The sequence below is a fragment of the Monodon monoceros genome, unplaced genomic scaffold (genome assembly GCF_005190385.1).
Source record: "Monodon monoceros isolate NGI ecotype Baffin Bay Population unplaced genomic scaffold, NGI_Narwhal_1 Super_Scaffold_12, whole genome shotgun sequence".
In the NCBI taxonomy this organism is placed as follows: domain Eukaryota; kingdom Metazoa; phylum Chordata; class Mammalia; order Artiodactyla; family Monodontidae; genus Monodon; species Monodon monoceros.
This window is the reverse complement of record NW_021703768.1, coordinates 165,264,156-165,291,729: the sequence shown is the minus strand read 5'-3', so window position 1 is coordinate 165,291,729 and position 27,574 is coordinate 165,264,156. Positions and strand designations below refer to the sequence as shown.

Here is a 27,574-nt window from a genome sequence, read left to right as displayed (position 1 = left end):
GGCCTCCGGCTCTACTCCTGGCCAATCACAGCCCACGCCCCTCCAGCAGGCCCCGCCTCCGTCTCTTTCAATTCTGGCTAATCCCAGTCTACACTGTTCCGCTGAACCTCGCTCCTCCCCTGGCTTCTCCGTCAGAGGTAAATTTGGGTTTTTTTTTTTCCTTTCCTGCCTTACAGCCTGAGGTCCAACTCTTGTGATTTTTGCTCCCTTAAAGGGCGCTTGCCCTCCTGGTCCTCCCCCTTTTCATTCCGCACGTTCCCCCCACCCCCCGCCACCGTCGCTGAGCTAGCCAAGGGGTCACTTTGGATGATGACAGGGTGAAGGATGACGGGGCTCTGGGACCCGGCTGAGGATTTTTTTTTTTTTTTTGGCTGCGTTGGGTTTTCGTTGCTGCGCGTGGGCTTTACTCTAGTTGCGGTGAGCGGGGGCTACTCTTCGTTGCCGAGCGCGGGCTTCTCTTTGCGATGGCTTTTCGTTGCGGGGCACCTGCTCTAGGCGTGCGGGCTTCAATAGTGCAGCACGCAGGCTCGGTAGTTGTGGCTCGCAGGCTCTAAAGCGCAGGCTCAGTAGTTGTGGCCCTTGGGCTTAGTTGCTACGCGGCATGTGGGATCTTCCCCCACCAGGGCTCGAGCCCGTGTCCCCTGCATTGGCAGGTGGATTCTTAATCACTGTGCCACTAGAGAAGCCCCCGGGCTGAGGATTGTTAAGTGGAGGAAGATGGTCCCTGTGAATGTCCCTGGGTTTCGAGGCAGGAGGCAGGGACAATGTAGCCTGACCTTGGGGTGGGGGAAGGACCGGCTGCAAGTACCTGAGGAGGGTTGCCCAGTTTTAGGAGAGGAGGATGTAGTGTGTGTATGGCTCCCCAATATCACCTCTGGGGTTAAGCTTCTTCCCAACTTCCACACCCAAAACCCACAAATTCAGACCAACACTGAAGCTTTATCTGGGAGGAGCATTTTTACGAGACCCGTAACCATTCACAGCAATGCCAGCCGCTGTGTGGAGCTTCAGGAGTCACAGTGTGAAGCCTTCTTCTAGAACAAGGGTCTCTGGGAAGCCTCACCGCACAATGCCTCCGTTGTCTAGGGCCACCTGTGAGCTGGTCTGATGGTCCAGCTCTCTGAGGGTCTGTCTCTTTGTCAGAAGTATCTAAGTATCCACCTGAGTTCGTTTATTTGGAGGTCTGTCTCGCTCGGTCTACATGACCGTGTGTGACTGTGGCTCCCTTTAGCCAAGGACATGTGGGAACTTCTGCTGGAGGCTCCCCCAGGTCTGTCTATGGGCCAGTCCTTGGTGGATCTGTGGGCCCAAGAGTCCAGACGAGGGTTCATCCGAGGGAAAACCACCGTGCCTGGATCTGTTCTTGTTCTAACCCCTGTCCCCAGAAAAGGTCCAAGTGCCGGGGCGGGGCTCAGAGATGACGTTTCATGTGCAAGGCCAGATGATCCGAGCGCGAAAAAGCACGCGAACAGAGCTGGCAGCGGAAGGGACGCTGACCGGTGTGCTTTCGGTAGTGACGGGTCAGCTCGTCGGAGCGCGCGAACCTCCAGCCACAGCCATCCCACGTGCAGGCGTATGGCTTCTCCCCTGGGGGCACGAGGAAGCCTTGAAAGCCACTGTCCCCCACACCTGGTCCCAGAGTTCTCCCTCCTAGCCTTGGCCGAGACTAGGGTGAGGCAAGTGAGGCGCCTAGGTCGTGACATTTAAGGAGGCACTCACTCTCGGGGAGGGTCTGAATCTGTACCCAGGACCAGCCTCTGCTACCCCGACCCTTCTTCTTCTGTGCCTGCTGGCGCCAGGCCCCTTTTCACTTCCTGGTCACAAGTCGCGCCCTCTACACTACTAGCTCTCCAGGATCTGCCTCTGCGTCCGGGCCCCTGAAACTAACTCTCCTGAGCTCCAGCACGCCCCCTACAGTCTAACCAAGCAACCCACTCTGTAAAGTCCTGGCTACCACCCCAGAACACCTAACTCCGCTCCCGCTTGCCCCAAAACTGAACCCTGGGTCTTTGGCTCCGCCCCTGGTATTTCGAGCTGTCCTCTCCCCACAGTCCCTCCTCTAGCCCCGGCCCCTACACAGCTTGCCTGGCTTTCTGCTCTTCGGCCCGTCCCTGGCCCAGGTCTTAGCCCTCGGTTCCTTGAAATGCTTCCCAGGTCCTCCATGTCCTCTCTCCGTCCCCACATGCCTCCCGCACTACTTCCCATCCGGCTCCTGATGTTCCAGACTCGTCCCCAGCTCCTTCTGCCCAGCCTCTTGCTCCGAGATTTTGCTTTAGCCCCGCCCCTTGCTCCCGGTTTCCAGCTCCTCTGCAGCTCTAGGCTCCCAAGGTCCCACCCAGCCCCGCCCCTGCACCGGGCCCTGCCCCCTCACCTGTGTGCGTGCGTAGATGCGCCTTCAGGTGAGAGCTCTTGGTGTAGCTCTTGCCGCAGCCCGGGTGCGTGCACGTGTGCGCAGCCTGCCTCTTGCGCGCCCACGATCGTCTGCTGCGCTTGGATGGCGCGGCCTCCGCGGTCCCTCCTGGGTCTCCTGTGGTCCCCCCGAGTCCTGCACCCGTCGTCCCGGGCCCTAGACAACTCAGGAAGGAGTGGGGCGTGGCGGGACCGGGCGCCGGAGCCTGGAGCCCGCGGAAGAGCTGGAAGTGCCCTTGGTACTGCGGAATCGGGTACAGCGCAGGGTACCCGGACAGCAGCCCGTAGGGGGCTCCCGGCGCTGCAGGCACTGAAAGCCCCGTCCGGGGGAAATAGCTGCTGGAGGAACCCGCACCCGGTCCCGGGTACATCGGCTGCAGCGACAGCGCCTTGGACTCGGGGGCTGGAATCAGGGCTGGGCCCACGAAGGCATCGGGAGCCGGGGTTCGTGGGGTCGGGCGCGCCCAGCCCGGGTGCTCCTCGGGACCCAAGAGCCCAGCCACCAGCCCCGGGCCGCCCGCGTACGCGCCCAGAGTCTCGGGCGGCAGTGGGAATTGCACCCCGGAACCTTCGCCAGGCGCCAGAGCGCAAGTCTGGGGGACGCAGGTCTGGGGCGCGCTGCCCGGCTCTGGGCACGGAAAGTTGGTGAGGAGGAGATCCAGGTCCCAAGGAGTAGCCGCGTCCCTCTCATCGTCTTCGTCCTCCCCGGGCGTGTCCTCCAACTCAGGCCTTATGTGAAGGGGTGGCCCTGTGGGGTCGGGGGGGCCTGGGCCCAAGTCCTGCACCTCTTCAGAGCGCCACCACTGTGGGAGGGAGCCGGTAGCACGAAGCTTCAGTGGACACCAGGGTATCCTGCCCGGAGACGGTGGGGGCCGGATGCCCTGATGGGGGCAGACTGGCTAGAGGCTCAGTAAAGGGGTCTTGTTTGCTTGTCTGTCATGTCAGCCTGTCCCTCACATTGTCCTTCCCCCCCTCCCCCCACCACCTCAGCTCCAGAGACAGAGGTCTATCGGTCAGGCTGGAGACAGGAGATAAGGCTTACATTATCTGGAGCCACACTCAGGCAAGGGGGAAGGGGTGGCAGAGTCAAGAATGGAAGGCTGGGGGAGGCTCAGCCTCGCCTCAGTTTCCCCCAAGAATCTTCCTCTTCTTCCCTGTCCCCCAGCAAGATTAATTCCAAGATTAATTCCTGGATGTCCCCTAGACACATTTGCCATTTCCCTCTGATATCTGGGGGTGTCTCACTGAGCCTAGATCCCTGAGTTGTTCAGTTCCCAGCCTCAGTTTTCTATGACAGAAATAGGCCCTTAGACCAAGTTCAGAGCCCTGGCCTGCACTGAGGACACCCAGTGCTGACCAGGTCTCTGAATTCCAAGGCAAGATTCAGACCTGATCCCCCAGCTCTGTGGCCTGGGCCCGGAACCCCTGGCAGCCCATCTAGACCCCGCTGGCCCCACCTTGAGGAAGTCTTCCTGTGTGTCCAAGAAGGGGCCCAGGGTGGTCAGCGTGCTGATGGAGGGCAAGGCGGTCCCCGCTGCAGCCATGGCTGGCTGGTGCCCACCCTGGGGCTCAGGCCTCCTCTCCTTTGGCGGCCTCGTGGGCTCTGAGGCTCTGATGGCCCCTTGGAGGGCTCCTCTCTGCCCTCAGCTGATTGGCTGCAGCCCCTGATAAGGGGCAGGCAAAGGCGGGGGTCACCGTTTCTGGGGGAACAGACTTCGCCTAGGCCTGTTTGGGGCTGAGCCTTAAAGACTGATCCTGTATCCAAAGCCAATCAGATGTTCAGGGGCTGGGGGTTCAGGGGCTGGGGGTTCAGGGGCTGGGGGTTCAGGGGTTGGGCAAAGTGAGGCACTGGGTTCCCAAAGAAGGAGAAACTTGGAGCCTGTTCTCAGTTACCTTCCTGGAGAAGGGGTGACAGGCAGAATGGGGATTCTGGGAAGGAGCTTCAAGACCCCCTTGCCCCTGACCAGGACCTTGCAGCTCTCCCTTTCCCCGTAAACAGCAGCAACCGTGCTGATGGCGGGACTTGGCATGAACTCCCTGCCAAGCCAAGCATTATCAGACTCCCCAGATGTTGGAGGCTGCTATCAGGTGGGGACCCAGAACAGCCAAGGCTCTGTCCCTGGTGAGTGGGAGGGCTGGGGGCTGGGGATTAACTTGGTTTTAAATTTCCTGGGTAGTGAGCTCCCAGGTCTGAGCCCAGTGGCAGGAGAGGCCCCTGCCAATCAGCCGTCACTGTCTACCATGGACACCCCCCAACCCAGGCGGCATTGCAGGGAGTGTAGCTGCATGGAGGCTGAGGCTGGTGCAACTAGAGCTGCTCCCGCGTGATGGGGGCTGGGAAGGAGGAGGTGACTCCCTCTCCTGCGTGGCATGGGAAGGTTGGATCGGGCCATAGGAAATACCTGACCTGCAGGAGACCTGGCTGCTTCTTGATTTCTACCCCACATGGGGGAGGGAATCTGAGGTTCTGCACCAGAGACCGTGGTACCAAGGGAGTCCAGGTGGGTGACACAGACACACATCACAGAAACATAGTTCATAGTCACACACACACACACACACACTCACTATGCAATTACATAATGACACAAATCCCCTGGTCCCTAAGTCACACACCCCATATAGTCCCTGCACAAATACTTGTGTGTCTGTGTGTCACATAGACCATGCACAGACATACAATTCTCAGGCACAAAAACAACCATCCACTACGTTGGTTACATGATGTTACAGTCACACAATCCCTCAGACATAGAATTCATAATCAGGCACTGACAGTCATACACAGTTACCCAAATCACACACAGTCACACACACGATTTAGTCACAACCAAACAGGCACATGGAGAGTCCTGGATATATCGTCACAGAACTATAGAAGATGCAGTCACACAATCCCAGCAAACACAGACGAAGCCTGAGACACAAAAGTGTAAAACACATCCACACAACCATTCACAAACACACTTTTGATGTAGTCAGGCACACAGTTATACATCAGACACAGACATGATCACACGCTACAACCTTACATAGTCACAGCCGCCTGTCTCTGATACTGTGTATAATTATTTAGTCACACAACTGAACTACTAATGCACAACCACAGGGGGCGCACCCAAACACGACCACACTAACATGAAATCAGACACCCTGGTAGTGAAAGGCATACAACCTCACCCAGATGGAGGCACATCACCAGAGTTGGTGCACCATAAATGCATCACACAAAAAGACAAAAAATTATCATGTGCAACAAGGGCAGGGGGAGCAAAAAAGTCATGTAAAAATCAGCTCGACAGGGCTTCCCTGGTGGCGCAGTGGTTGAGAGTACGCCTGCCGATGCAGGGGACACGGGTTCGTGCCCCGGTCCGGGAAGATCCCACATGCCGTGGAGCGGCTGGGCCCGTGAGCCATGGCCGCTGAGCCTGCGTGTCCGGAGCCTGTGCTCCGCAACGGGAAGGGCCACAACAGTGAGAGGCCCGCGTACCGCAAGGAAAAAAAAAAAAATCAGCTCGACAAACTTACTAGGATGGCTATTAACAACAACAAAAAAAGAAAATAACAAGTGTTGGTGAGGATGCAGAGAAATTGGAACCATCGTACACCGCTGGTGGGAATGCAAAGTGGTGCGGCTACTGTGGAAAACAGTTTGATGATTCTTCAATTAGTTAAACATAGAGTTACCATATGACCCAGCAATTTCACTCCTAGGTATATACCTAAGGGAACTGAAAACATGTACTGGATCAAGTATGTGTACACTAATGTTCACGGTAGCATTAGTTTCAGTCGCCAAAAGGTGGAAACAACCCAAATGTCCATTAACGGATGGATAAACAAAATGTGGTCCATCTATAGAAAGGAATATTATTCAGCTATAAAAAGTAATGAAGTTCTAATACATGTTACAACATGGATGAACCTCAAAAACATGCTATGTAAAAGAATCCAGTTACAAAATGTCACATATTATATGATTCCACTTATATGAAATATCCAGGATAGGCAAATCCACAGAGACAGAAAGATTAGTGGTTGCCAGGGGCTGGGGGGGGGAGGCGGAAATGGGGAGTGACTGCTTAATGGGTGTAAAGTCTCCTTTCAGGGGTGATGGAAGTGTTCTGGAACTAGATAGAGGTGGTGGTTGCAAAACATTGTGAATATAATAAAAGCCACTGAACTGTACACTTTAAATGGTTCATTTTAGGGAGTTTCCTGGCTGTCCAGTGGTTAGGACTCAGCACTTTCACTGCTGTGGCTGGGGTTCAGTCCCTGGTCGGGGAGCCAAGATCCTGCAAGCCACACGGCACAGCCAAAAAAATAAAAGTTCATTTTATGCTATGTGAATTTCACTTCAATCAAACAAAAATGTTTGAAATTAGAGTGGTTTCCTGGAGAAGAAAGCAGAGTGTCTCTTGGGGAGACATCTCCTTGATTTAGGATAAAGCACTAACAGGCATGTTTGGCTCTGAAAGGTGAGGCAAGAGGTTGAGGGTCAGGGGGGAGGGGTGGGCATCTGGCTGGGAGATAAGGCCTCTGGGAGCAGGTAGCCAGTACGGATGACAGACTTCCCTGGGTGGCAAGGCCTGAGCCTTAATTTGGGTTTCCTAATGTGTATGCTGTCAGCACCCTGTACACCCCCCTACAGAGAACTCCAATATCCACAACAACTCCAGGGCAGGGAGCTTTGGTGAAAGGAAGGGATGGAAGGAGGGAGGCCATTGGTTCCTGGTGGAGGGAGGTGTCCAGAAGAATAAGAGTTATGTAGAATCCCAGACAATTCAGGGTGGTGATGGACTCCCTACTGAGTGAAGAGAGTTCAAATCATTTTATTTGGATATTAAGGGCAAGAGGGGCCCAGAAAGTGGAAGAGTCTGGACACACCCAGGCCCCAGGCACTTGGGGATATGCAGGCTAGTGATCACCTTCAGACACAATCTCACAGTTACTCCCATCATACTCAGTCAACAGACAATATGTGAGACAGAGCATTCTACACACACAACTCCCCAGACTGTCTATGTGGGAAGAGGTGTTCCTGGGTGAGCAGGGAGGGGTCTGTCCTGAGAAGCAGGAGGCCTGGTCCATTGTGACCTTGAGCAAGACCAATCTGCTTTCTGAGCCTTCCTTTCCCCAACTGGGAAATGGACACGGTCATGGTAGATGAGTGACTTTCAGATACAGAGATGGTCAAGCATGATGCATCCAGATTCGAAAGCACACCACACAAGTGCTCACAAAAGTGATCTAGGTGAGCATAGCCACTCACTCAGCTATGTACTCAAGCTCACAACCACACACAACACATAGACCAAATCACACTGACACATATAGTTATATACAATCGCCCAGACATACACAAAAATATCTAGTCATCTTCTCACAAAGATAACAGCCGCATCTACAGAGAAAGCCATCAAAACAGAGTCATGGGGCTTCTCTGGTGGCGCAGTGGTTAAGAATCTGCCTGCCAATGCAGGGGACACGGCTTCGAGCCCTGGTCCGGGAAGATCCCACACGCGGAGCAACTAAGCCCGTGCACCACAACTACTGAGCCTGTGCTCTAGAGCCCGTGAGCCACAACTACTGAGCCTGCGTGCCACAACTACCGAAGCCCACGCGCCTAGAGCCTGCGCTCTGCGACAAGAGAAGCCACCGCAATGAGAGAACCGCGCACCACAAGGAAGAGTAGCCCCCTCTCGCCGCAACCAGAGAAAAGCCCTCACACAGCAATGAAGACCCAACACAGCCAAAAATAAATAAATAAATATAAAATAAAATAAAATAAAACAAAAAATTTAAAAAAAATCAGTAGCCCTGAAAAAATTATTTAAAAAAGAGTCATGCACACAGTACCACAAAAACACACGATCACACAGAATACCATTACACGAGCTTACAATTAGACAAGAAACCACAAAGACATTCAGCCACACAGACAGTCACAGTTACACAGGCACACAACCACCCATAATCAACAGCCCCACAACGTCACAGAAATAGTCAGCCCCATTCACATATAGATACAGTCACTCAATCAACCGCACAGAATCACAAAGCATAGGGAATCACACCAAGTCACAGTCACATGTGGCTAGCAAGCTTCCTGGGACAGACTGGCAGACAGCTTGGGCTGAGATCGCCCACCAGAGCCCACCTCCTCCTCCCACACAGAGTACCCCATTAAAGGAGACCTTGAGGTCTGGTCTCCTGGGTACTAGGACTCATATTTCTCGTGCCTCAGTTGCCTACTTTAACTCCAGACTCTGCCCTCGCCCCCTACCACCAGGAGTGGGCCGAGCTCCCTCCCAGGGCCAATCAGGGCAGGGATATAGCTGGCCAATCGAGTTGGCGCACTCGCCTTCCGCCCCTTTCCTCTTCCGCCCCTTAAAGGGGTTAAGGTGCCTCGGCTTGGGCGCGCCTGCTTACGCCTGCAAGGCTGCCGTGGCCCCTTTAAAAGGCAGAACCTTGAAAGAGCGGAGTCCTAGGACGAACCAATGACAAGCCCCATTTGGCCTCTTCCCAGCCCGCCCCCTCCGGAGGTCAAAAGCCTTGGTCAGTAGCCCTGTGGCCTGTGCGGTGAGCCCGGGGTCTCCAGGTAAGGACTGGCTATAGGGGCGAAGGGCGCAAAGGGCCAGGGGAGCCAGTCCGCTCAGACGCCTCCATTCCTCCAGGTCGGCCTTGGTTGTTCCGCTCGCCAGCTCGCTGCCCACATGGCCCTGAGAGGCGTCTATGGGTGGCTACTGAGCCGCGGACCCAGCCTGCGAGTCCTTCGTTCATGGAGCTCGGCGGCGACGCAGACCGGTCAGTGCCGGACCTGGGGTGGGATGGGGAGGGAGAAACTTGAGGCTTGGGGACTTTCCCGGGGTGATTTTCCCGTCCTGTGTTTGCAGAAAAAGGCGGGAAGACCCAGAGCCGATCTGCCAAGTGTAAGGACCCCTTGTCGCGCCGTGCGTCTGCGGCCCTTGTCCAACTGTCTGTCTGTCCCGGATGGGCTCTGCCCCGGAATCCGAGGGCTGCCCAGGCGGGGAGGCAGGGCCGCTGAGGCAGTGAGTTTCCCCGAGAAAGGCCACTTTGTCAGTCCTGTTTGCAACCCACATTTGTTGGGAGCGAAATGGGGGTTGAGGGATGGGGCTGATGATTCTGGGGGAGGGAGAGTGTAGTGATCGGGTGGACAGGGATGAGCCCCACCTCCTCCAACTCTGCCCAGCTTCGCGGCCCGAGTTTGACTGGAGGGACCCACTATTGCTGGAGGAGCAGCTGACAGCAGATGAGGTCCTCATCAGGGACACCTTCCGCACCTACTGCCAGGAGCGCCTCATGCCCCGCATCCTGCTGGCCAATCGCAACGAAGGTGCCCAGGCAGGCGGGTGGGCACCCTGGAGCTCCCGCTGCCACCTGAACCACACTCTCCACCATTCACACCAGCTCTGCCTGCTCTAGCTGGGCCTTAGGGCACCTCTGGCCCTGGGTTGGGGCTCCAGTGGGCCAAGGCTGAAGTTGGGCATCTGTCCCTTTGCAGTTTTTCACCGGGAGATCATCTCAGAGATGGGGGAGCTGGGTGTGCTGGGCCCCACCATCAAAGGTAGGGACAAATTTCTGTCCACACTTTGCAGCCCCCACTGTGTCCTGAAAAGCCCCTTCCTTTCCTTGAGCCTAGTTTCCCAGTCTGTACAGAGACGCTGTTAATCCCTCTGTCTGAAGTGGCTGTGGGGATGAAACCCTCAAGTAAGGGCCAGCTTGGTACCCTCTCCTTGGGTGCCCCTATGTAGCTCTGTCTCTTGGGCCCCAGGAGTCACTGATCTCATCTGGGCAGGGCTTTGTCCCCCATTGCCCTATTTCTCCCCTCCCCCTCCCCACCCACCAGGGTATGGCTGTGCTGGAGTCTCATCTGTGGCCTATGGGCTCCTGGCCCGAGAGCTGGAGCGAGTGGACAGCGGCTACAGGTCAGCGATGAGTGTCCAGTCCTCCCTTGTCATGCACCCCATCTACGCGTACGGCAGCGAGGAGCAGCAACAGAAGTACCTGCCCCGGCTGGGTGAGCAGCTGCCTGTGGAGCTTGGTGGAAGGAGGGCAGTCCCAATGGTCTGAAACTCAGGGGCAGGGCTATCCCCAGGCCTGCCTTCTGTCCTCACCCCAAGGATATTACCAGTGGCCACTCAGGCCCCCTGCCAGACCCTGGGCTTCACCCCCACATCTGATTCTCCTAAGTCTTTTTTTTTTTCCCCTAGGTCTCTCTTAACTCTGCCCCTTCCTCACCACCATCATAGCCCCTGTGATTTGCTTTCTGTACTCCCCATTCCAGTCCAAAGTTTAAAGTCTTAACTTCCTAACCGGGTCCACAAAACCCCACGTGAGCAGGCCTCTGCTGATCTTTCCACCTTGTCTCTGGCCACTCCCTTGATTGCTCCTTCCCAGCCACACTCAACTACTTGGAATTCTCAGTTGTACCACTAGGCCTTTGCACATCCTGGTCCCTCTACCAGGACTGCTCTTCACACCTTTTCCTGCTTAACTCCTTTTCACTGCCCTTCAAGACAGTTTAGCCCACCCTTTCCTGACTCGTATTGGGCCTCACCCCATCATGGCATTGTGACTATGGCCTGGGTGAGACCTGTCCCCCCATCACCTGGGAGTGCTGTGAGGGCAGGGCTGGATCTGCCTTGGCCTGGCTCAGCGGAGAGGCTGACAATTTTCAGTAGAGGAAATGAATGGGGGAGAGGCAGCCTCGTGACCTGTCTCATGCCTGCAGCCAAGGGGGAGCTTCTGGGCTGCTTTGGGCTCACAGAGCCTAACCATGGGAGTGACCCCGGCAGCATGGAGACCAGAGCCCGCCAGAACCCGTCCGGCAGGAGCTACACCCTCAATGGGGCCAAGACCTGGTGAGGGGCCTGGGCGCCTCAGGCAGGTGGGCAAGGGCAGTGGGTGACGGCCAGACGCCTCACTGCCTGTCCTGCCTCCAGGATCACCAACTCACCTGTGGCCGACCTGTTCGTAGTGTGGGCTCGGTGCGAAGATAGTTGCATTCGGGGCTTCCTGTTGGAGAAGGGGATGCGGGGCCTCTCGGCCCCCAAGATTGAGGGAAAGTTCTCTCTGCGGGCCTCGGCCACGGGTATGATTATCATGGACGATGTGGAAGTGCCAGAGGAGAATGTGCTGCCCAAGGCGTCTGGTCTGGCGGTAAGCAGCAGCCACCTTGGGAACTGGCATCAGGTCACCTGCTGGTTCTCTTTTCTTGGGCAGGTACCATGCTAGAGACCCAGCTGGGGAACAGACACACATGGAGTTCACACAGTAGTGATTTGGAGAGGCTCTGCCTGGCTCACTGATGTGCAGAAGCTGCCCCATTTTGGTGACCATCTCACTCATGCTGGCTCTGCCCAGTACTTATAGGCCTGAACGAGCTTAATCCTTCGATGCATGTGCATCTTCCTGTCTCCTTACATCAACCCCAGGTCTGAGTATCCAATCCAGACCCTGGGCTGGGTAGGACTGTATGCAAACCAAGAATGAGCCGGCAGTGAGCAAGACCTTATGTGCATGAGCTTTGGTGTCAGGGCCACGTGTGACTTAAACAGTTGCCCTGAGTCCCCATTGTTTACACTGACTGCATGTCTTGGGTATCTGGGGAGGGGGCCTCCCCCCAACTACTTAAAATTTAGTTCTGCGCAGGCCTCTCATCTCCTCTTGGTGGGGCTGAGGCCCCCTCTGAACCCTGCAGGGTCCCTTTGGCTGCCTAAACAATGCCCGCTATGGCATCACCTGGGGTGTGCTTGGAGCTGCTGAGTTCTGTTTGCACACGGCCCGGCAGTACACCCTGGACAGGTGTGTAGGGGCTGCCATGAGAACTCCTGGGGGTTGCGTGGGAGATTGGGTTCTGTCTCTTACCCCCCCACCCCTGGCCCCCACCCACGAGACCTAAGTTCCTTGCTCTGTGAAATGGCCGAGGAAGTCCTTCTGAGCAGTGAGGGGCTCAGTCAACAATAGGGCCAGAGTGAGCTGCATGGGGGCTGAGGCAGCATGGGAAGGCCCTGGGACAGGACTGGGGAGTGGGCCCTCCTTGTACTTACCCTGACCCTGACCACATAGGATCCAGTTTGGTGTCCCACTGGCCAAGAACCAACTGATTCAGAAGAAGCTGGCAGACATGCTCACCGAGATCACGCTGGGCCTTCATGCCTGCCTGCAGCTCGGCCGCTTGAAGGATCAAGACAAGTAGGGGCTGTGTGTTTGGGGAGGAAGCGGGAGGCAGCTGTGGTGGGAGGACCCAGTGCCCCTTCTGGGCATGGTGGCAGCTGGCCCTGGAGAGAGAGGTCCTTCCTGCCTGGTGGCCCCTTGGGACCCATCCCTTCCTGCCTCTCCCTCATTAGGAGCTGTGTCTGTTGCTGTGACGGTAACCCTCCCCCCCAGCTGGGTTTGTCCAGGGTGTAGGGATGCCTGGATGCCCAAAGCAGGGTCAGTTCTTTATAATCCAATGCTCGTTACACGTCTGTGCTGTTCCCAGGGCCACCCCGGAAATGATCTCCCTACTGAAGAGGAATAACTGTGGGAAGGCCCTGGACATTGCCCGCCAGGCCCGAGACATGCTGGGAGGGAATGGGATTTCTGATGAGTATCACGTGATCCGGCATGCCATGAACCTGGAGGCCGTGAACACCTATGAAGGTGGGGGCCGGATCCCTGGGGTGGGGTTCACAGTGGCCTCACGTCTGGGGAAGAGGACAGCAGACCCAAGTCCTACTCCCAGCTGTCACCAGTCGGCAGCATGACCTGGGGCAAGTCCCACCCTGTGTCCCTCATCTGGAGTGGCCCATACTGGGACCGTGGAAGTAAACCCTCCCAGTCCTTTCCTCCATTATGCTCCAGGGGAGGGATGTTCCCAAGCCTGCTTATGGCTTCCACAGGCATTCCCAGAGCGGGGCGTTAATGCCCAGGGAGCTGGTGGATGCAAGGGAGTGAGAGTGCAGCTACACACAGGAATCACCACTCCATTTTATGTGAGAAAAAAAGAGAAAAGGTAAATCATTTGCAGGCTATGGTGTTTGCACCTGACAACTAGTTGTGACTCACATGGGGCCCAGAACCCCTTGCCTCATGGGAAGACAGACATAGAAAAAGATAATTAAAAAGAAAAGAGATGTGGGGAGTTCCCTGGCGGTCCAGTGGTTAGGACTTGGCCTTTTCACTGCGATGGCCTGGGTTCAATCCCTGGTTGGGGAACTAAAACCCCACAAGCCGTGGTGCGGCCAAAAAAAAAAAAGAAAAGAGGTGTACAATTCCAGTGTGAGTCACACAGAACTAGAGGGAGCTGTAACAGGCACTCAATCTCTTAGAGAGAAAGTGGGACCATGTTAAGCCTTGAGGGAGGTGTAGGAGCTCCCTGGGCAGAGATGGTGAAATAGTATCCATGTGGTATTCTGGATGGGACATTCCAGAAACAGCAAGAAGGAGGGCTGGGGGTGGGGGGTTTCTACAGGCATGACAATGACCCAGAGGACAAGCAGAGGGCACCTTCAGATAGTTTTACGCAGGGGAGGGACAGGGTCAGATTTGCACTTTAGGAAGAAAATAGAATTATTTTGCTCCATAAAAGGGAGGCCATAATCTCTGCCTTCCACCTCTGGAAGCTGAGGAAGAGCAAATGAGAACACTGAGGGCTGTAAAGTATTACTTAGACATGTGGATGTGGGATGGGATGTGGAATGTGGGGCGTGGGGCGGTGGCTCTAGGATGGGGGATCATCTGGGACAGGCAACTAACTGTCTGATGTTTGCTTTCCCATTCCTCCTGTGAGTGAGAAAGGGCCTGATCCATTTCTGCAGAGCTCATCAGCTCTTTCCACCTCTGTGGGAAGAAAGCATGGCTGGGTTGAAAATCAAATGTTTAATCAACCGTGTGGGGTTGGGGTCGGGTGAATCAGGGAGCACCAAAGCTTGGCCCATGGTGGGGGCTGGACTCGCTGCAGTTTTGGGCCTGGCACAAGGAGCTTTGGGTTGGTTGGTCAGTCGGTTTTTGCCAAGATGCATTACAGAACTCTGAAAAACAATTTTCTCAGCATGGCTAGAATGGTGGCCTCTGAGCCTTCCCTTGGTGGCTGTCACTAAGGGGGTTCTCCTGGCAGCTGTCAGCATTCGCTGTCTTTGTGGGTCTGTTCTTCTTCCAAAGTAGTAGCCTGTGGGGAGACATGAAGATTGACTTTAAAGGGAAGTTGTAAGCTGTTAAGACTCCAAACCAACTCTGCATTTATCTTGCCCAGGCACTCATGACATCCATGCTCTGATCCTCGGAAGGGCAATCACAGGGATCCAGGCGTTCACAGCCAGCAAGTGAACCCACTTCACCTGGGAGCCCGGATGGTACCAAACCCCTTCCCAGGGAGATACTGCGCTCTGAGCTCAGTCAGGGAGGTGGCAGATGGAGCCATTTCTTCTGGTGGGAAGTGAGAGACGCTGATTTTTAAATATCAAAATTTCCCTTTTGAAGTCATTCAAATGTGTTCCTTAAAAAGAAGATGGGACTGTCTGTACTGAGTTTCTCAATCCAGTTTTAACTGTGGATGGGAACAGACTCCACTCACCTTGGAACAGAAGCTCCCTTTGACAGGGGAGCAGGGAGAGGGAAGGAGAGTGACATGGAAGCAACTTGTGAGACCCACCTGGTGTCTGACTACGCAAACTACCCCCTCCACACAGCAAGAGTTTACTCTGTGCCCTCTGACCCTCCCATCTTAGGGTAAGTGCCTTATGCTGGACGTTGGAGCAGAGTGAGGGGGAAAGAGAGAATAATAAAGAGTCTGCGTGTCTGAGCCCACAGTGTTGGACCACAGTTACTTGTAACCACCCGAGAAGTTATTTCAGTCACAGGAGAAAGGAACATGTGTCGGGGCTGTGAAGCGAGCTGGGACCTGGTGGGGATTTCCCCCGCCCCAGAGTGATCCACGCCTGAGTTTTGGGCTCGGCTGTAATAAATAAACCCGGTTAGGCACTGCCAGGGCTCAGGGCTCAGGGCAGAGGGGACTTTGTCCTTTCTGTCCTTTCTGTCCTTTCTGTCACCACAAAGCTGACGCACAGTGTGGGAAATAACGGTCCAGCTTCTCAGTTCAGACTCCCCACATTACAGGGGAGCACGGCGCCACAAGTGGAATGGCAAGAGCCCCAGGGCTTTTGCAGTAATAGTGGCCCCTGTGGGGTTTAGGGCCCGGTGGTGCTAATGTCCTTGTTCTCTGTTGACATTTACTTTCACCTTAGCTGCTACAACTCTCGTTCCTCTGGCGGCACCCATGTGCATGCGTGAGTTCAGTCCTACCTCAGGCTGGCTGCACAGGTCTTTGTACATGGTCTCCACGCTGTGGCACACTTCTTTGAGTTCTGTTTCCAGGTGACTGATCTTTGCCATTTTTTGGGTGAACTCTTGGAGCTTTTCCTGAATGATCTTGTTGTGGTGATTATAAATCTGATACATCCTCTCCTCTAGCTTCTCTGTCAGGTCTGAAACCTTTGAAAGAATAAGATGTTCTTGGAAAGTCAAACAAGAGGCATCACAAGACATTTGTTCTAGCTGGCTCTTTAAGATTTCTGCAATTTATCTTATAAAAGTGGTAAAAACAACTCCTGTGACTGGAGGTGAAATTGCCTATACGTTAAGTTTTTCTTTTTAAAAAGCAAGGTGCGAGAATTCCCCGGTGGTCCAGTGGTAAAGAATCCGCCTTCCAGTGCAGGGGACGCGGGCTCAATCCCTGGTCGGGGAACTAAGATCCCACATGCCGTGCGGCAACTAAGCCCGCGTGCCACAACTATTGAGCTCCCACACCTCAACTAGAGAGCCTGTGTGCCGCAGAGCCCACACACCACAACTAGAGAGAGGAAAACCCTCACGCCACAGCTAGAGAGAAGACTGCGCGCCACAACTAGAGAGAAACCTGAGCAGACCGCGTGCTGTAAGGAAAAAGATCCCGCATGCCTCAGCAAAGATCCCGTGTGCCGTGACTAAGACCCAACGCAGCCAAAAGAAAAAAAGGAAAATAAATAAATAAAATAAAATAAATATTTAAAAAAAACAAGTTGCAAAATTATGTATATAGTATAAGCTCAACCAGGTTAGGAGGAAAGTACATAGAACAGAGACTGGAAGAAAACATGCAACAAAGTGGCTTCTGGGTGGTGGTATCAGGGTGTTTTTATATTTTTTCTGCTATGTTATATTTTTCTCTACTCTCTAAATTTTCTATGTACAAGGTAGGTAGGGATGGTGGGGGGCAGGGAAAAAAGTCAGCCTGTCATTGAGAGATGACATGTGGAATCCACAAGCTGTCCAGCTCACAGGACCCATTACGCATTCTGAAGAAGCATCGGCGGGGACAACCATTAACACCAGACCTGAACATAACATCAGGCTTTGTTAGACATAAGCCCCAGCCATGTCCAGGGACCTCCACTCTCCTGTCACAAATCATTCAACTTCTGGAGAACAAATGGGTGTGACAATGCAGGTTATGCCTCAATGCCCTCCTGCCACAGCCATTAGTCCTGGCATGAAGTAAGGGCCTGGGCTGTGGGTGCAGATGAACCTTGGCTTCTTATCCTGGTTCTCTCACTTAGGCAAATTATTTCCAAACCTTACTTTTCCCATCTACAAAATGGGTCCAATCTCTTTGCAGGATTGTTGTAAGGGTGAAATGAGGTACTGCATGCAAATTGCCTAGCACCATGCTGGGAACATAACTGCGGTTCATTCCCTCCCCTTTCACTTTTTACATAAAGAACCCCCTCCCCTTTCACTGGGGCTTGGCAGTATGTAGGGGGAAATCCATCACCTTGATCCTGAGGCTGTCTCTGAAGTTGGTCATGAGGGCATGGTCCTTCTGCCTGCTCTCGTTGATGTTTTCGATCAGCTCCTGGGCCCTCTTCTTCAGGATGTCGATGCTCGAGTCCAGAGAGGAGAAGTAGGGTCCTGACTTCCCTTCCAGCATCATCAGCTGGCGGTTGGCACTGGAGGTGGCACTAGACGGGCTAGAAACCTGACTTCTGAAAGTATAGGAAACTGAGATCAGCGCCAAACTCTGTTGACAGTGGCTGATCTGAATTAGCTCTGTGGTGGGAGGAGAACCTGTGTTGTGTGTCTCTCGTGGGTGACACTTCTTATTTCATTCACACATACACCCCCACCCCCACCCCTGAGAGGCAGGGATGGCATCCCATCTTATAACTGTGAAAACAGACCCAGGAGCACAAACAAAATCTGCCCAAGGTTCCCGAACAAGAAGATCTGCCTGACTGCAAAGCCCACAGTCGTTTTATTACACCAACTTGCTGCTTTGAAATGAGCATCAATAATAATAAAAATAGTTTAGATGCTTTCTTAGATGATCTTCCTGTCACCAGCCTGCTGAATCCCTTTCCATCCCTTTCTAAACCTACTTAGTGATGCTCATAGCAGCATGCAGACCACCTGGGGCTAGTGTACCTGCGTGTCTCTGCTCCCATCAGGTAAGGTGGCCTGTCAAGAGGTAGTTACGGGGGGCTTCCCTGGTGGCGCAGTGGTTAAGAATCTGCCTGCCAATGCAGGGGACACGGGTTCGAGCCCTGGTGGGGGAAGGTCTCACATGCCGCGGAGCAACTAAGCCCGTGTGCCACAATTACTGAGCCTGTGCTCTAGAGCCCGTGAGCCACAACTACTGAGCCTGCGTGCCACAACTACTGAAGCCCGCACACCTAGAGCCCGTGCTCTGCAATGAGAAGCCACCGCAATGAGAAGCCCGCGCACTGCAACGAAGAGTAGCCCCCACTCGCCGCAACTAGAGAAAGCCTGCGCGCAGTAGCGAAGACCCAACACAGCCAAAAATAAATAAATAAAGTTTAAAAAAAGAGGTAGTTATGTTAAAAAATAAAAATTAAAAAAATACCCCTCCAAAGAGTTAGTTATGTTTGTCCCACACTGTACATGGCTATAATTATGCAATTCATTAAATATCGTGTTAGCTAGTGACATGTGAAAAAGGGACAGGTGTCTAATAAAGCTAAATGGAATGAATAAAGGTGACCCTAATAAAACATAACTATTAAATCAAGTGTGGGGGAGACAGCTATATATTGGGACCAAGAACATAAAAATCTAGGATTCTGCATACAGATCGCTTTGTCAAGGCCTGTAAGTTTTTGCTCTGCTATAAAAACACAAAAGTGGAAATTGTGGGTAATGCATTATGAATGAGGTTTATGCAGAAAAAAGAAAAATGTTGCAATCTGATCAGCAGACCCATTGGTGTTTTAAATTAAGCTAAAATGTTTAAGGTAAGTTGCTTTTTTTTTTGGCCATTTCTTTGCTTTATCTGCCATGCACCATGCTAAACTACATGCCTTATCTTGCTGCATCCTCACAGCCATGCTTTGGGGTCTATCCCCATCATCTTTACCTCATAGCTGAGGACACAGGCTCAGCGTGGTTGTATCACTTTCTCAGGATCACCAGCCAGTCTGTGCAGAGCCGGGTGTGGTGCCCAGTTGGCCTGACCCCCAGCCTGTGTCCTGCTTCCCCCAAAGTTCTGTTTCCTCCTCGTCCCCTGAGGTGCTTCCAGCTCTGAATGGCTGACTCGGAGGTGCCAACACAGCAGTTCCTCAACACACCAGTTCACACACAACCATAAAGTCAGCCATGACTGCAAGGCAGGCACAGCTACTTAGAAAAACACATCTTGATTTTTGGATGCTTCCTCCATACGACTATTTTTTTGACTTCTCCCCGACTGCCTGAGCTCTTCATTTTGGCCCAGGATGCAAGCACAGTGAAACCTGGGTGCATGAGAGCCAGGCTCTCACTGACACAAAAGTCCTCAGGCCTGAGACGCTGGCTGTGTCCTTGTCCTCCTGTATTCCTTACCAGAAGTTTCCTTGCCCCTGGGCCTTTGCATTTGCTCTCTGACTGTGAGACTTAGCCCAGACCACGGCATCTCAAAGCCACCTATGACCTATGCTTGTCACTGTTCACACCCTTATCTCCCCATTTATCTCTGCATTCCCAGCATCCAGCACATAGTAAGTCCTCCACTGTTTGCTGAATGAGTGAAGGATACTGATCTAGTCCTCCCTCCTCTGGCTTCACACAAAGCATGCAAGTTCATCTGCCTCCAAAGCCAGACACTTGTGTTCAGTGCATTTGTCAAGATGAGAAAGCTTGCCTCTGATTAAGGCAGACCTTTTATAGCAAAGCCTCATATCAGCTAGAAAACAACAGACCAACTAAAGTCTCCCTGGGCATTCTTGTTAAAAATGTTTTGCTGTCCCCAGTACCTACCTCTCATGGGAAGAATAATAAAAGTGCATCAAATAAAAGAATGAATGACTAGCAAGTGTTTTCATTACCATCCATGCTTTCATGTCTCCCAAACTTCTTCTTTTTTAAAAAAATATATTTATTTATTTTATTTATTTTATTTTTGGCTGTGTTGGGTCTTCTTTGCTGCACGTGGGCTTTCTCTAATTGCGGTAAGCGGGGGCTAATCTTCGTTGCATTGCGCAGGCTTCTCGTTGTGGTGGCTTCTCTTGTTGCGGAGCACAGGCTCTAGATGCATGGGCTTCAGTAGTTCTGGCACGCCGGCTTCAGTAGTTGTGGCTCGCGGGCTGTAGAGCGCAGGGTCAGTAGTTGTGGCACACGGGCTTAATTGCTCTGCGGCATGTGGGATCTTCCGGACCAGGGCTCGAACCCGTGTCCCCTGCATTGGCAGGTGGATTCTTAACCACTGCGCCACCAGGGAAGCCTTCTCCCAAACTTCTGAGCTCCCAACAAGGTACCTGACTATCCCCAGGCCCATTCCACTTGGCTGTCCCAGAGGCATTTCAAACTCCTCTAAATTTGCACACCAGGGACTTCCCTGGAGGTCCAGTGGTTAAGACTTCATGCTTCCAGGACTTCCCTGGTGGTGCAGTGGTTAAGAATCCGCCTGCCAATGCAGGGGACATGGGTTCGAGCCCTGGTATGGGAAGATCCCACATGCCATGGAGCAACTAAGATCATGCGCCACAACTACTGAAGCCCGCGCACCTAGAGCCTGTGTTCCGCAACAAGAGAAGCCACCACAGTGAGAAGCCCATGCACTGCAACGAAGAGTATCTCCTGCTCGCCGCAACTAGAGAAAGCCCAATGCAGCCATAAATAAATTAATTAATTAAAAAAAAAAAAAGACTCCACGCTTCCAATGCAGGGGATCCCTGATCGAGGAACTAAGATCCCACATGCAGGGTAGTGCGGCCAAAAAAAACAACAGCAAAAAAAACTGCACACCAGCCCAATGTTGTCCTCCCTCCTCATTTCATTGAATGACACCAAAAGCCACCTGGTTCCCAAGCCAGAAACTTAGCAGTCAGCCTGGAGCCTGGCTTCTCTCTGTCCTTCCAAATCCTGTCACAAAATCCTTTCATTTCCACCTCCTTAATTTCTCCCAAATCTATCCTCTCCTCGCCACCCAACCATTCACAACCCCACGCCTATCATTCTCACCTGGGCCCTAGTGACCTTATAACCGCAATCTGATGTCCCACTTCTGCTCCACAGCCTACAAGAGCCCCTATCAGCTGCAGAAGCAAGTAAATTCCCTAGCACAGCACACAAGGCTTTCCAGGGCCCTGGCCTCCACCTTCTCTTTTCAGACTCCACTCCCAGCAACTTGAAACTTTCCACAATTTCACCAAACTCATCAGCCTTTGCCTGAAATGATTTTTCCTTTCTGTCAACTTCACGAGGCAACGTTTGGAGCATCCTTACCTCACCTTTGCTTTCTAATCGCAACACTGCCAGTTTGTACACTAGATTCCCCCCAGGCGCCATGCACACTCTGGGCAGGGGCTGCATTGCCTTCATTCCAAAGGCATCACAACTATTTGCCGAATACCTAAATGAATGAACTGCTGCTGGAGCCAGAGCCAGATGTAACGTTCTTGCTCTTAAGCCACTTTGCACCCAAAGTTGCTTTGTTGTCCCAACAGTATAGGATTCTGAAATTAAAATCAATGATAGAACCAGGTGCTTCTTTTTGTGTAATTGCTCACAACCTGCTTGAGCTGCTAACTGTTCAGAGTTGCTCCTTTTTCAAGCTCAAGGGATAAAGCTGGAACTGGTCTTCGTGGCAGCTACACAAATGGTGAAAAATCAGTGGAATTCGGCTCACTCAAATTTCGTTATGGGACAAAGGCCTGCATCAGATGTCTGCAGAGAGCTTCTTGATTTTTCCCAACCTCTCCTTTGGGGATTTATTCCTTTCCATTTCATTTTTCTAATACTCAGCAGCTGCGTATAATCAGGATGCTAATGAATCATACGCTTCCCTGGGCCTGCATTCACCAATTAACTTTAATAAACAAAATGCACCATGTCCTCTCCACCGGCTTCCCCCCATTCCCGGGCCTGCCTCTGTGGCCCAACCCTGGATGGAGGCCAGGGAATGGAAGTCAGCTCAACACAGTAGGCCGCGTGTGCACGGGGTAGGGCAGTGGGGGGTCGGGATGGGGGCTGTGAACACATCCCTCCGCTCATCTATGACGGTCTGTCCTTCTAAGGAGTACCTAATTCGGCTTTGAGGATTAGGACCTAGTTCCCGAGAAGAGCTCAGGCTGGCAGGGGGCCCGGGAACTGCGGAGGAAATGGGTTTAAGCGAAGAGACCATCTGTTCGCTCCAGGTAAAGCTGTGATTGGCAGGCGTGTGAGCCAGAGCCACCCGCTGGTGGGGCCCTCCCTCCATGGCCTCTAACAGATATACAAGTAAACAATCCGCCAGCCACTTATGACCACCGCAGGCGGCAGTCCCAGGAGGGGAGGAAAGCTAGTCAAACATTCAAGGAGGAACACAACAGAATCTTTGGCGCTTGGGCAAAACGATGTTTTGCTGAAGTACAGCCAGGAAGGGGGAAGGTTTGAATCGAAGCTGCGGAGCCCATTCCTTTCACCCTCTGCTCTTCTCGCCTGAAACGTGCTCACATTTTAATCATGTCACTGAGAGTCTGCTGCTGGATCTATTAACTGGTCCTTGCACTGGTCCTAATCCATCTGCTTCTCAGCCCAAAGCTCTTTTGGAACTCCTCGAAGTCTCTCAATGATTCGCAATTGTCTGTGTCTCCTCACCACTTAGATCCCAGTCTAAACATACTATTTGCAGGAAGGTGTTATCAAACTACTTCAGTTATTCTTTTTTTTTCTGGTCTCCAATTGACTGCACACACCTGGAAACCATTCCGCCCTGCGGTCTGGTTTACAACTGAGGAATCTGGGAGGCAAGAGTAAGCTGGCTTCGTGCGTGGTGCAGTCCTCAGGCGCCCTGTCCTGAGCCTCATTCTATCCCCAGGTGAGCTCCTTCACTGAAGCAGCACCATCTCCAGCCCCTGCCCCCCACGCCCCCCAATTCTGCATCAGAAAGTCCAACCCCTATCTTGGATGCATTCATGTGTATTTCTCTGGTCACCTCAGACTCAACAAGGGCAAAATACAACTTGTGCTTCTGCCAGCTGGAAACTGCCCCAAGCCAGAAAGCAGGGAGCAGGAGTGGCAGGGGAAGCCTTGATTTGTAGTGTTTGCCAATTTCCATGGTGCAGAGACTCCCACTATAGCCAATTTCAAGCTACTAACATGAAGTTGCTAAATGCCAGGTTGGGAAGTGATGTGTAGAGCCGGCTCTTGCGGGCAGGAGCTGGCTCCAGCACACTGCAGCTGGAAGACATCCTCAGCTCATCACCTTCCTCATGCCTCACTAAATGACCCCCCTCATCTTCTCTCCATCTGCCCTGCTAGATGCCACCCCTGAAGAAGCCTCCCACCTATCTCCCAGGTCCACTCATGCCCCCTCCCACCTATTCTTCACAGAGCAGCCGGTGTCTTTTTATAACAGGAACCTGAGCATGTTACTTCTATGATCCAGCCATTCCCCACCTAGGTATCTACCCAAGAGAAATGAAAACTTGTACATGGGTGTCCATAGCAGCATTACTCACAAGAGCCAAAGAGCAGAAACAACCCAAATCTCCATCAGCTGACGAATGGATAAATAAAACGTGGTACATCCATAATATAGAATATTATTCAGCCACACAGAGGAATGAAGTTCTGATACATGTTACAACAACATGGATGAACCCTGAACACATTATGCTCAGTGAAAGAAGCCAGTCACAAAGGACCACATAATTGTATGATTCTACTTATATGAAATATCCAGCAGAGGCAAATCTGTAGAGACAGAAAGTAGAGTTGTGGTTGCCAGGGACTGGGAAGGACGCAGGGACTGGGAGGTGATGGCTAAGGGGTCAAAGGATTATTTCAGGGCAATGAAAATGTTAAAAAGTTGACTGTGGTAATGGTTGCAGAGCTCTGTGAATGTACTAAAAACAATTGAATTGTACATTTTAAGTAAGTGAAATGTATGGTATATGAATTATATCTCAATAAAGCTGTTACCAAAAAAAAAAAAATCCTTAGGATCAAGTCCACAGCCGACAAAATGCCCTGCAACCTAGCCTGTGCTGAGTCCCCCTCTGGCACTCACTCCCCTGCCCACAAGGGAAACATTTTCCTAGCTACCTGAGCTCCTCCATGTCAGTACTTGTTCAGTATATGCCTTTCCTGTCAGATAGAAGCACTGGGAGTGTATGAGCATGTCTGTCAGTGTACCCTGGGTGTCACTGCTGCCAATCACAATGACTGACATGCTGGCCTTCCCACTATTTTGCGAACACACCAGGCCTGCTCCTGCCTCAGGGACTTGCTACTTGCAGCTCCCTCTGCCTGGAATGTTTGGAGTCCTGGGCACCTCCTGGCTGGCTCCTCCTCATGTGACCTCCTTAGCGATCTCCAGCTACTCTAAACTCCCTGTCACTCTAGTTGCTCCTTCTCTGTTTTGTTTCTTCACCAAGTGAAATCACATTTTTAAAAAAATTATCTACCTTTTAGAAAGGCAGCTTGGCAATAGACCCAGGATAGCCAACACAATATTAAAGAAGAATGAAGTTGGAAGACTGACGCTACTTGATTTCAAGACTTACTATAAAGCTGCAGCGATCCAGATAGTGTGGTACCAATGAAAGAATAGAAAATAGGTCAATGGAACAGAATAGAGAGCCCAGAAATAGACCCACACATATATAGTCAACTTATCTTTGACAAAGGAACAAAGAAAATTCAATGGAGAAAGGAGAGTCTTTTCAACAAATGGTGTTGGAACAACTGGACATCCACATACAAAAAAAGTGAAGTTGGACACAGACCTTGTACATTTCACAAAATTTTTCTCAAAATAGATATCCCTAAATTAAAACACAAAACTATAAAACTCCTAGAAGATATCATAGGAGAAAATCTAGACGGCTTTGGGTTTGGTGGTGACTTCTTACATACAATATCAAAAGAAAAAATTGGTTAGTTGGACTTTATTAAAATTTAAAACTTCTACTCTGCAAAAGACACCATTAAGAGAATGAAAAGACAGGTCGCAGATTGGGGGCAAATCTTTACAAAACACAAATCAGATAAAGGACTGACACCCAAAATATATAAAAAACTCTTGAAACTCAGCAATAAGAAAACAAAAAATCCAATTTAAAAATAAGCAAAAGATCTGAAAAGATACCTCACCAAAAAAGATATACAGATGTCAAACAAGCATATGAAAAGATGTTCAACTTCATACTTCGTAAAGAAGCTGCAAATCAACACAACGATACCACTACTGCCTGTTAGAATGGGGAAAATCCAAGACACTGACAACACAAAATGCTGGTGAGGATGTGGAGAAACAGGAGCTCTCATTCATTGAAGACAGGGATGTAAAATGGTTCAGCCACTTCGGAAGACATTTTGGTAGTTTCTTACGAAACTAAAAATACTCTTACCATATGATCTAACAATTGTGCTCCTTGGTATTTACCCAAAGGAGCTGAAAATTTACATCCACACAAAACCTGCATATGAATGTTTATAGCAACTTTATTCATAATTCTAAAATTTGGAAGCAACCAAGATGTCCTTCAATAGGCGAGCAGATAAATAAACTGGGGTACATTGTGTAAATTACTAAGTGTGTATTACTAAGTGAAAGAAAGTCAACTCCAAGAGAGCAGGAATTCTGATTTGTTCACTATTGTATCCCCAGCATCTAAAACAGTGTTTGGGTAAAGAAGACCCTTGATAAATACTTGGTGAATAAATGTGCAAGACAACAATGTCTTTTTAAAGTCATCCATGACACTACTCTTTCTCTCACTCCAACATCGAATCCCCTAGCAGTTTATGTTAGTTCTATCTTCTTAAATCTATCCAGAATCTGACCACTTCTCATCACCTACATGGATCCACCCTGGGTCAAGTTAGGGTCATCTTGCACATAAATTATTCCAATTGCCTAATCACTGGCCTCCCTGCTTCCAATCCCGCCCTCAATAATCTATTCTCTACACAGCAGCTAGAGGGAGCCTTTTAGTCCAGAGGACTACAAACTTCTATAAAGGGCCAGATAGGAAGTCTTCTGCTTTGCAGGCCATATGGTCTCAGGTGCAACAATTCACCTCTTTAAAAAGAGTCGAAATGCCTGAGGAGTGGGTTTGAACCCTTCAGTCCTCAGGGAGAAGCTCCAGGGTCTGAGTTCCCTCCTGCTTGTGGGACACTGCACTAGGGTAGGGTATATGGTGAGATTGTTTCCTAGCCTTTCCTACCCACTTTGATGTGATTTTCTTCTCATTTGCCTAATGTGTAGTTATTACTCAGCCAGCCTTTAGGGTTTTTTTGTTTTGTTTTTTTTGCGGTATGCGGGCCTCTCACTGTTGTGGCCTCTCCCGTTGCGGAGCACAGGCTCCAGACGCGCAGGCTCAGCGGCCATGGCTCACGGGCCCAGCCGCTCCGCGGTATGTGGGATCTTCCCGGACCGGGGCGCGAACCCGTGTCCCCTGCATCGGCAGGCGGACTCTCAACCACTGCGCCACCAGGGAAGCCCAGCCTTTAGGTTTTTATAAGAGGAAATTTTTCCATATGTAGCTGTAGACTCTTGGGAGGAGGGGAGTTCACAGGCATCATACTGGGTTGGCCCAAAAGTTCGTTCGGGTTTTTTCTGACCATTTTATGGAACACTCGAACAAACTTTTTGGCCACCCCAATACACAGCTTTTTTGAACAGGAACTGCTATATGATGTTCTTAAGCCATTTTTTCTTCATTTTCAAATTAACTCCAGGTATCTAAGGGCCTCTTCAAAGCAATACTTGGCTGGATTAATTTAGACTGGCTAATGCATATATATAAAAGTTGTTTCCTAGTTGTTAAAAGCTTATTTTATAATTTAGACTTAGCTGATTTAGACTGGCTTTGCATCAGAATAAACAAAATGTATTTTATCAACTTAAAAATAAATAAATAAATAAACTGGTCACCTGTCACTCCCTCCCTATTTTTTTCCTCAGAGCACTTAGCATCCCCTGACTACTGCATATTCCCAAGTTTATAGACGTTCTCCTAGAACGTCACCTCACTGCTGTGTCCCCAGCACTTCCATCCCACGCACATGGGAGATGCTGGACGAGTATGTGCAACAAATGCGACAAGAGCAGACACTGGTAGGGTCTTGCGGAAGAAAAGGGTGAATGAGAGGGACTCAGGGGTCTGTTTGGACTCGATGGGCCGGGTTCTTCCTCACCTAGCTGGCCCTCGACCAGCCTCCTCTTCGCGGCTCTCCTCGCCTTGCTGCTGCTCCTGGCTCTCTCCCAACAGCTGTGGCTCCTGGTCCTTGCACTCTATCTGGGGCATGTCCACCTGTGAGCACGGCCAGCGCTTGAGAGGTCGAGGGAGGGCGAGAAGTAGTCAGATCCCCCTGCTCCCGCCCCGTCAACCCTGGGCACCTCTGTCTGCCGATGCGGCATGTTGGGGACCCGCAGAAGAGACGGGGGGTGCTGCGACGGGCACCACGAGGACCGCGGGGATCCTGTGCCTGGAGCACAGGAGGACTGAGGTGGGGAGACCTGAAGGGGCCGGGGTGAGGACAGGTGCTCCGGATGGGGTGCTGGGGGGGCCTGGGCTAACTGGTGTGCGAGTCGGCTCAAGGCCTTCAAGGAGGGAAAGAGGTAGGAGAAAAAGAAGAAGAAAAACGGGTGAGGCGCGTGGATGTCTGGGTCTCTCTCTACCCTACTCCTGCCACTCGCCAT

General features: G+C 51.8%; 3 protein-coding genes across 6 annotated transcripts; 1 reads left to right on the top strand and 2 right to left on the bottom strand.

Moving 5' to 3' along the window:
• The first annotated feature begins 92 nt into the window (after positions 1–92).
• Positions 93–15,217, top strand: GCDH (glutaryl-CoA dehydrogenase). Of its 4 annotated transcripts, none has more exons than XR_003792676.1 (12): positions 8,939–9,010; positions 9,087–9,216; positions 9,306–9,341; positions 9,623–9,766; positions 9,935–9,997; positions 10,280–10,450; positions 11,165–11,294; positions 11,376–11,592; positions 12,134–12,237; positions 12,502–12,627; positions 12,783–13,077; positions 14,669–14,779. XR_003792676.1 is itself a non-coding variant. In XM_029216761.1 (12 exons), exons 2-12 carry the CDS (start codon positions 9,126–9,128, stop codon positions 14,740–14,742), a joined length of 1,317 nt encoding a protein of 438 aa, XP_029072594.1. In that variant the 5' UTR covers positions 8,939–9,010; positions 9,087–9,125; the 3' UTR covers positions 14,743–15,217. The 4 variants fall into 4 exon arrangements, 3 of the variants coding, with proteins under 3 accessions (XP_029072593.1, XP_029072594.1, XP_029072592.1); XM_029216761.1 differs by having other exon boundaries at positions 12,917–13,077; positions 14,669–15,217; XM_029216760.1 differs by lacking the exons at positions 8,939–9,010; positions 14,669–14,779 and adding an exon at positions 93–137 and having other exon boundaries at positions 12,917–13,672.
• Positions 190–4,187, bottom strand: KLF1 (Kruppel like factor 1). Its single transcript, XM_029216762.1, has 3 exons — positions 3,867–4,187; positions 2,372–3,212; positions 190–1,587 (listed from the first exon to the last, which is right to left on the bottom strand). Exons 1-3 carry the CDS (start codon positions 3,951–3,953, stop codon positions 1,412–1,414), a joined length of 1,104 nt encoding a protein of 367 aa, XP_029072595.1. The 5' UTR covers positions 3,954–4,187; the 3' UTR covers positions 190–1,411.
• Positions 14,844–27,574, bottom strand: SYCE2 (synaptonemal complex central element protein 2). The gene is made up of 4 exons (XM_029216876.1): positions 27,272–27,574; positions 27,070–27,185; positions 17,225–17,435; positions 14,844–15,906 (listed from the first exon to the last, which is right to left on the bottom strand). The coding sequence occupies exons 1-4, from the start codon at positions 27,572–27,574 to the stop codon at positions 15,619–15,621; spliced, it is 918 nt and encodes a 305-aa protein (XP_029072709.1). The 3' UTR covers positions 14,844–15,618.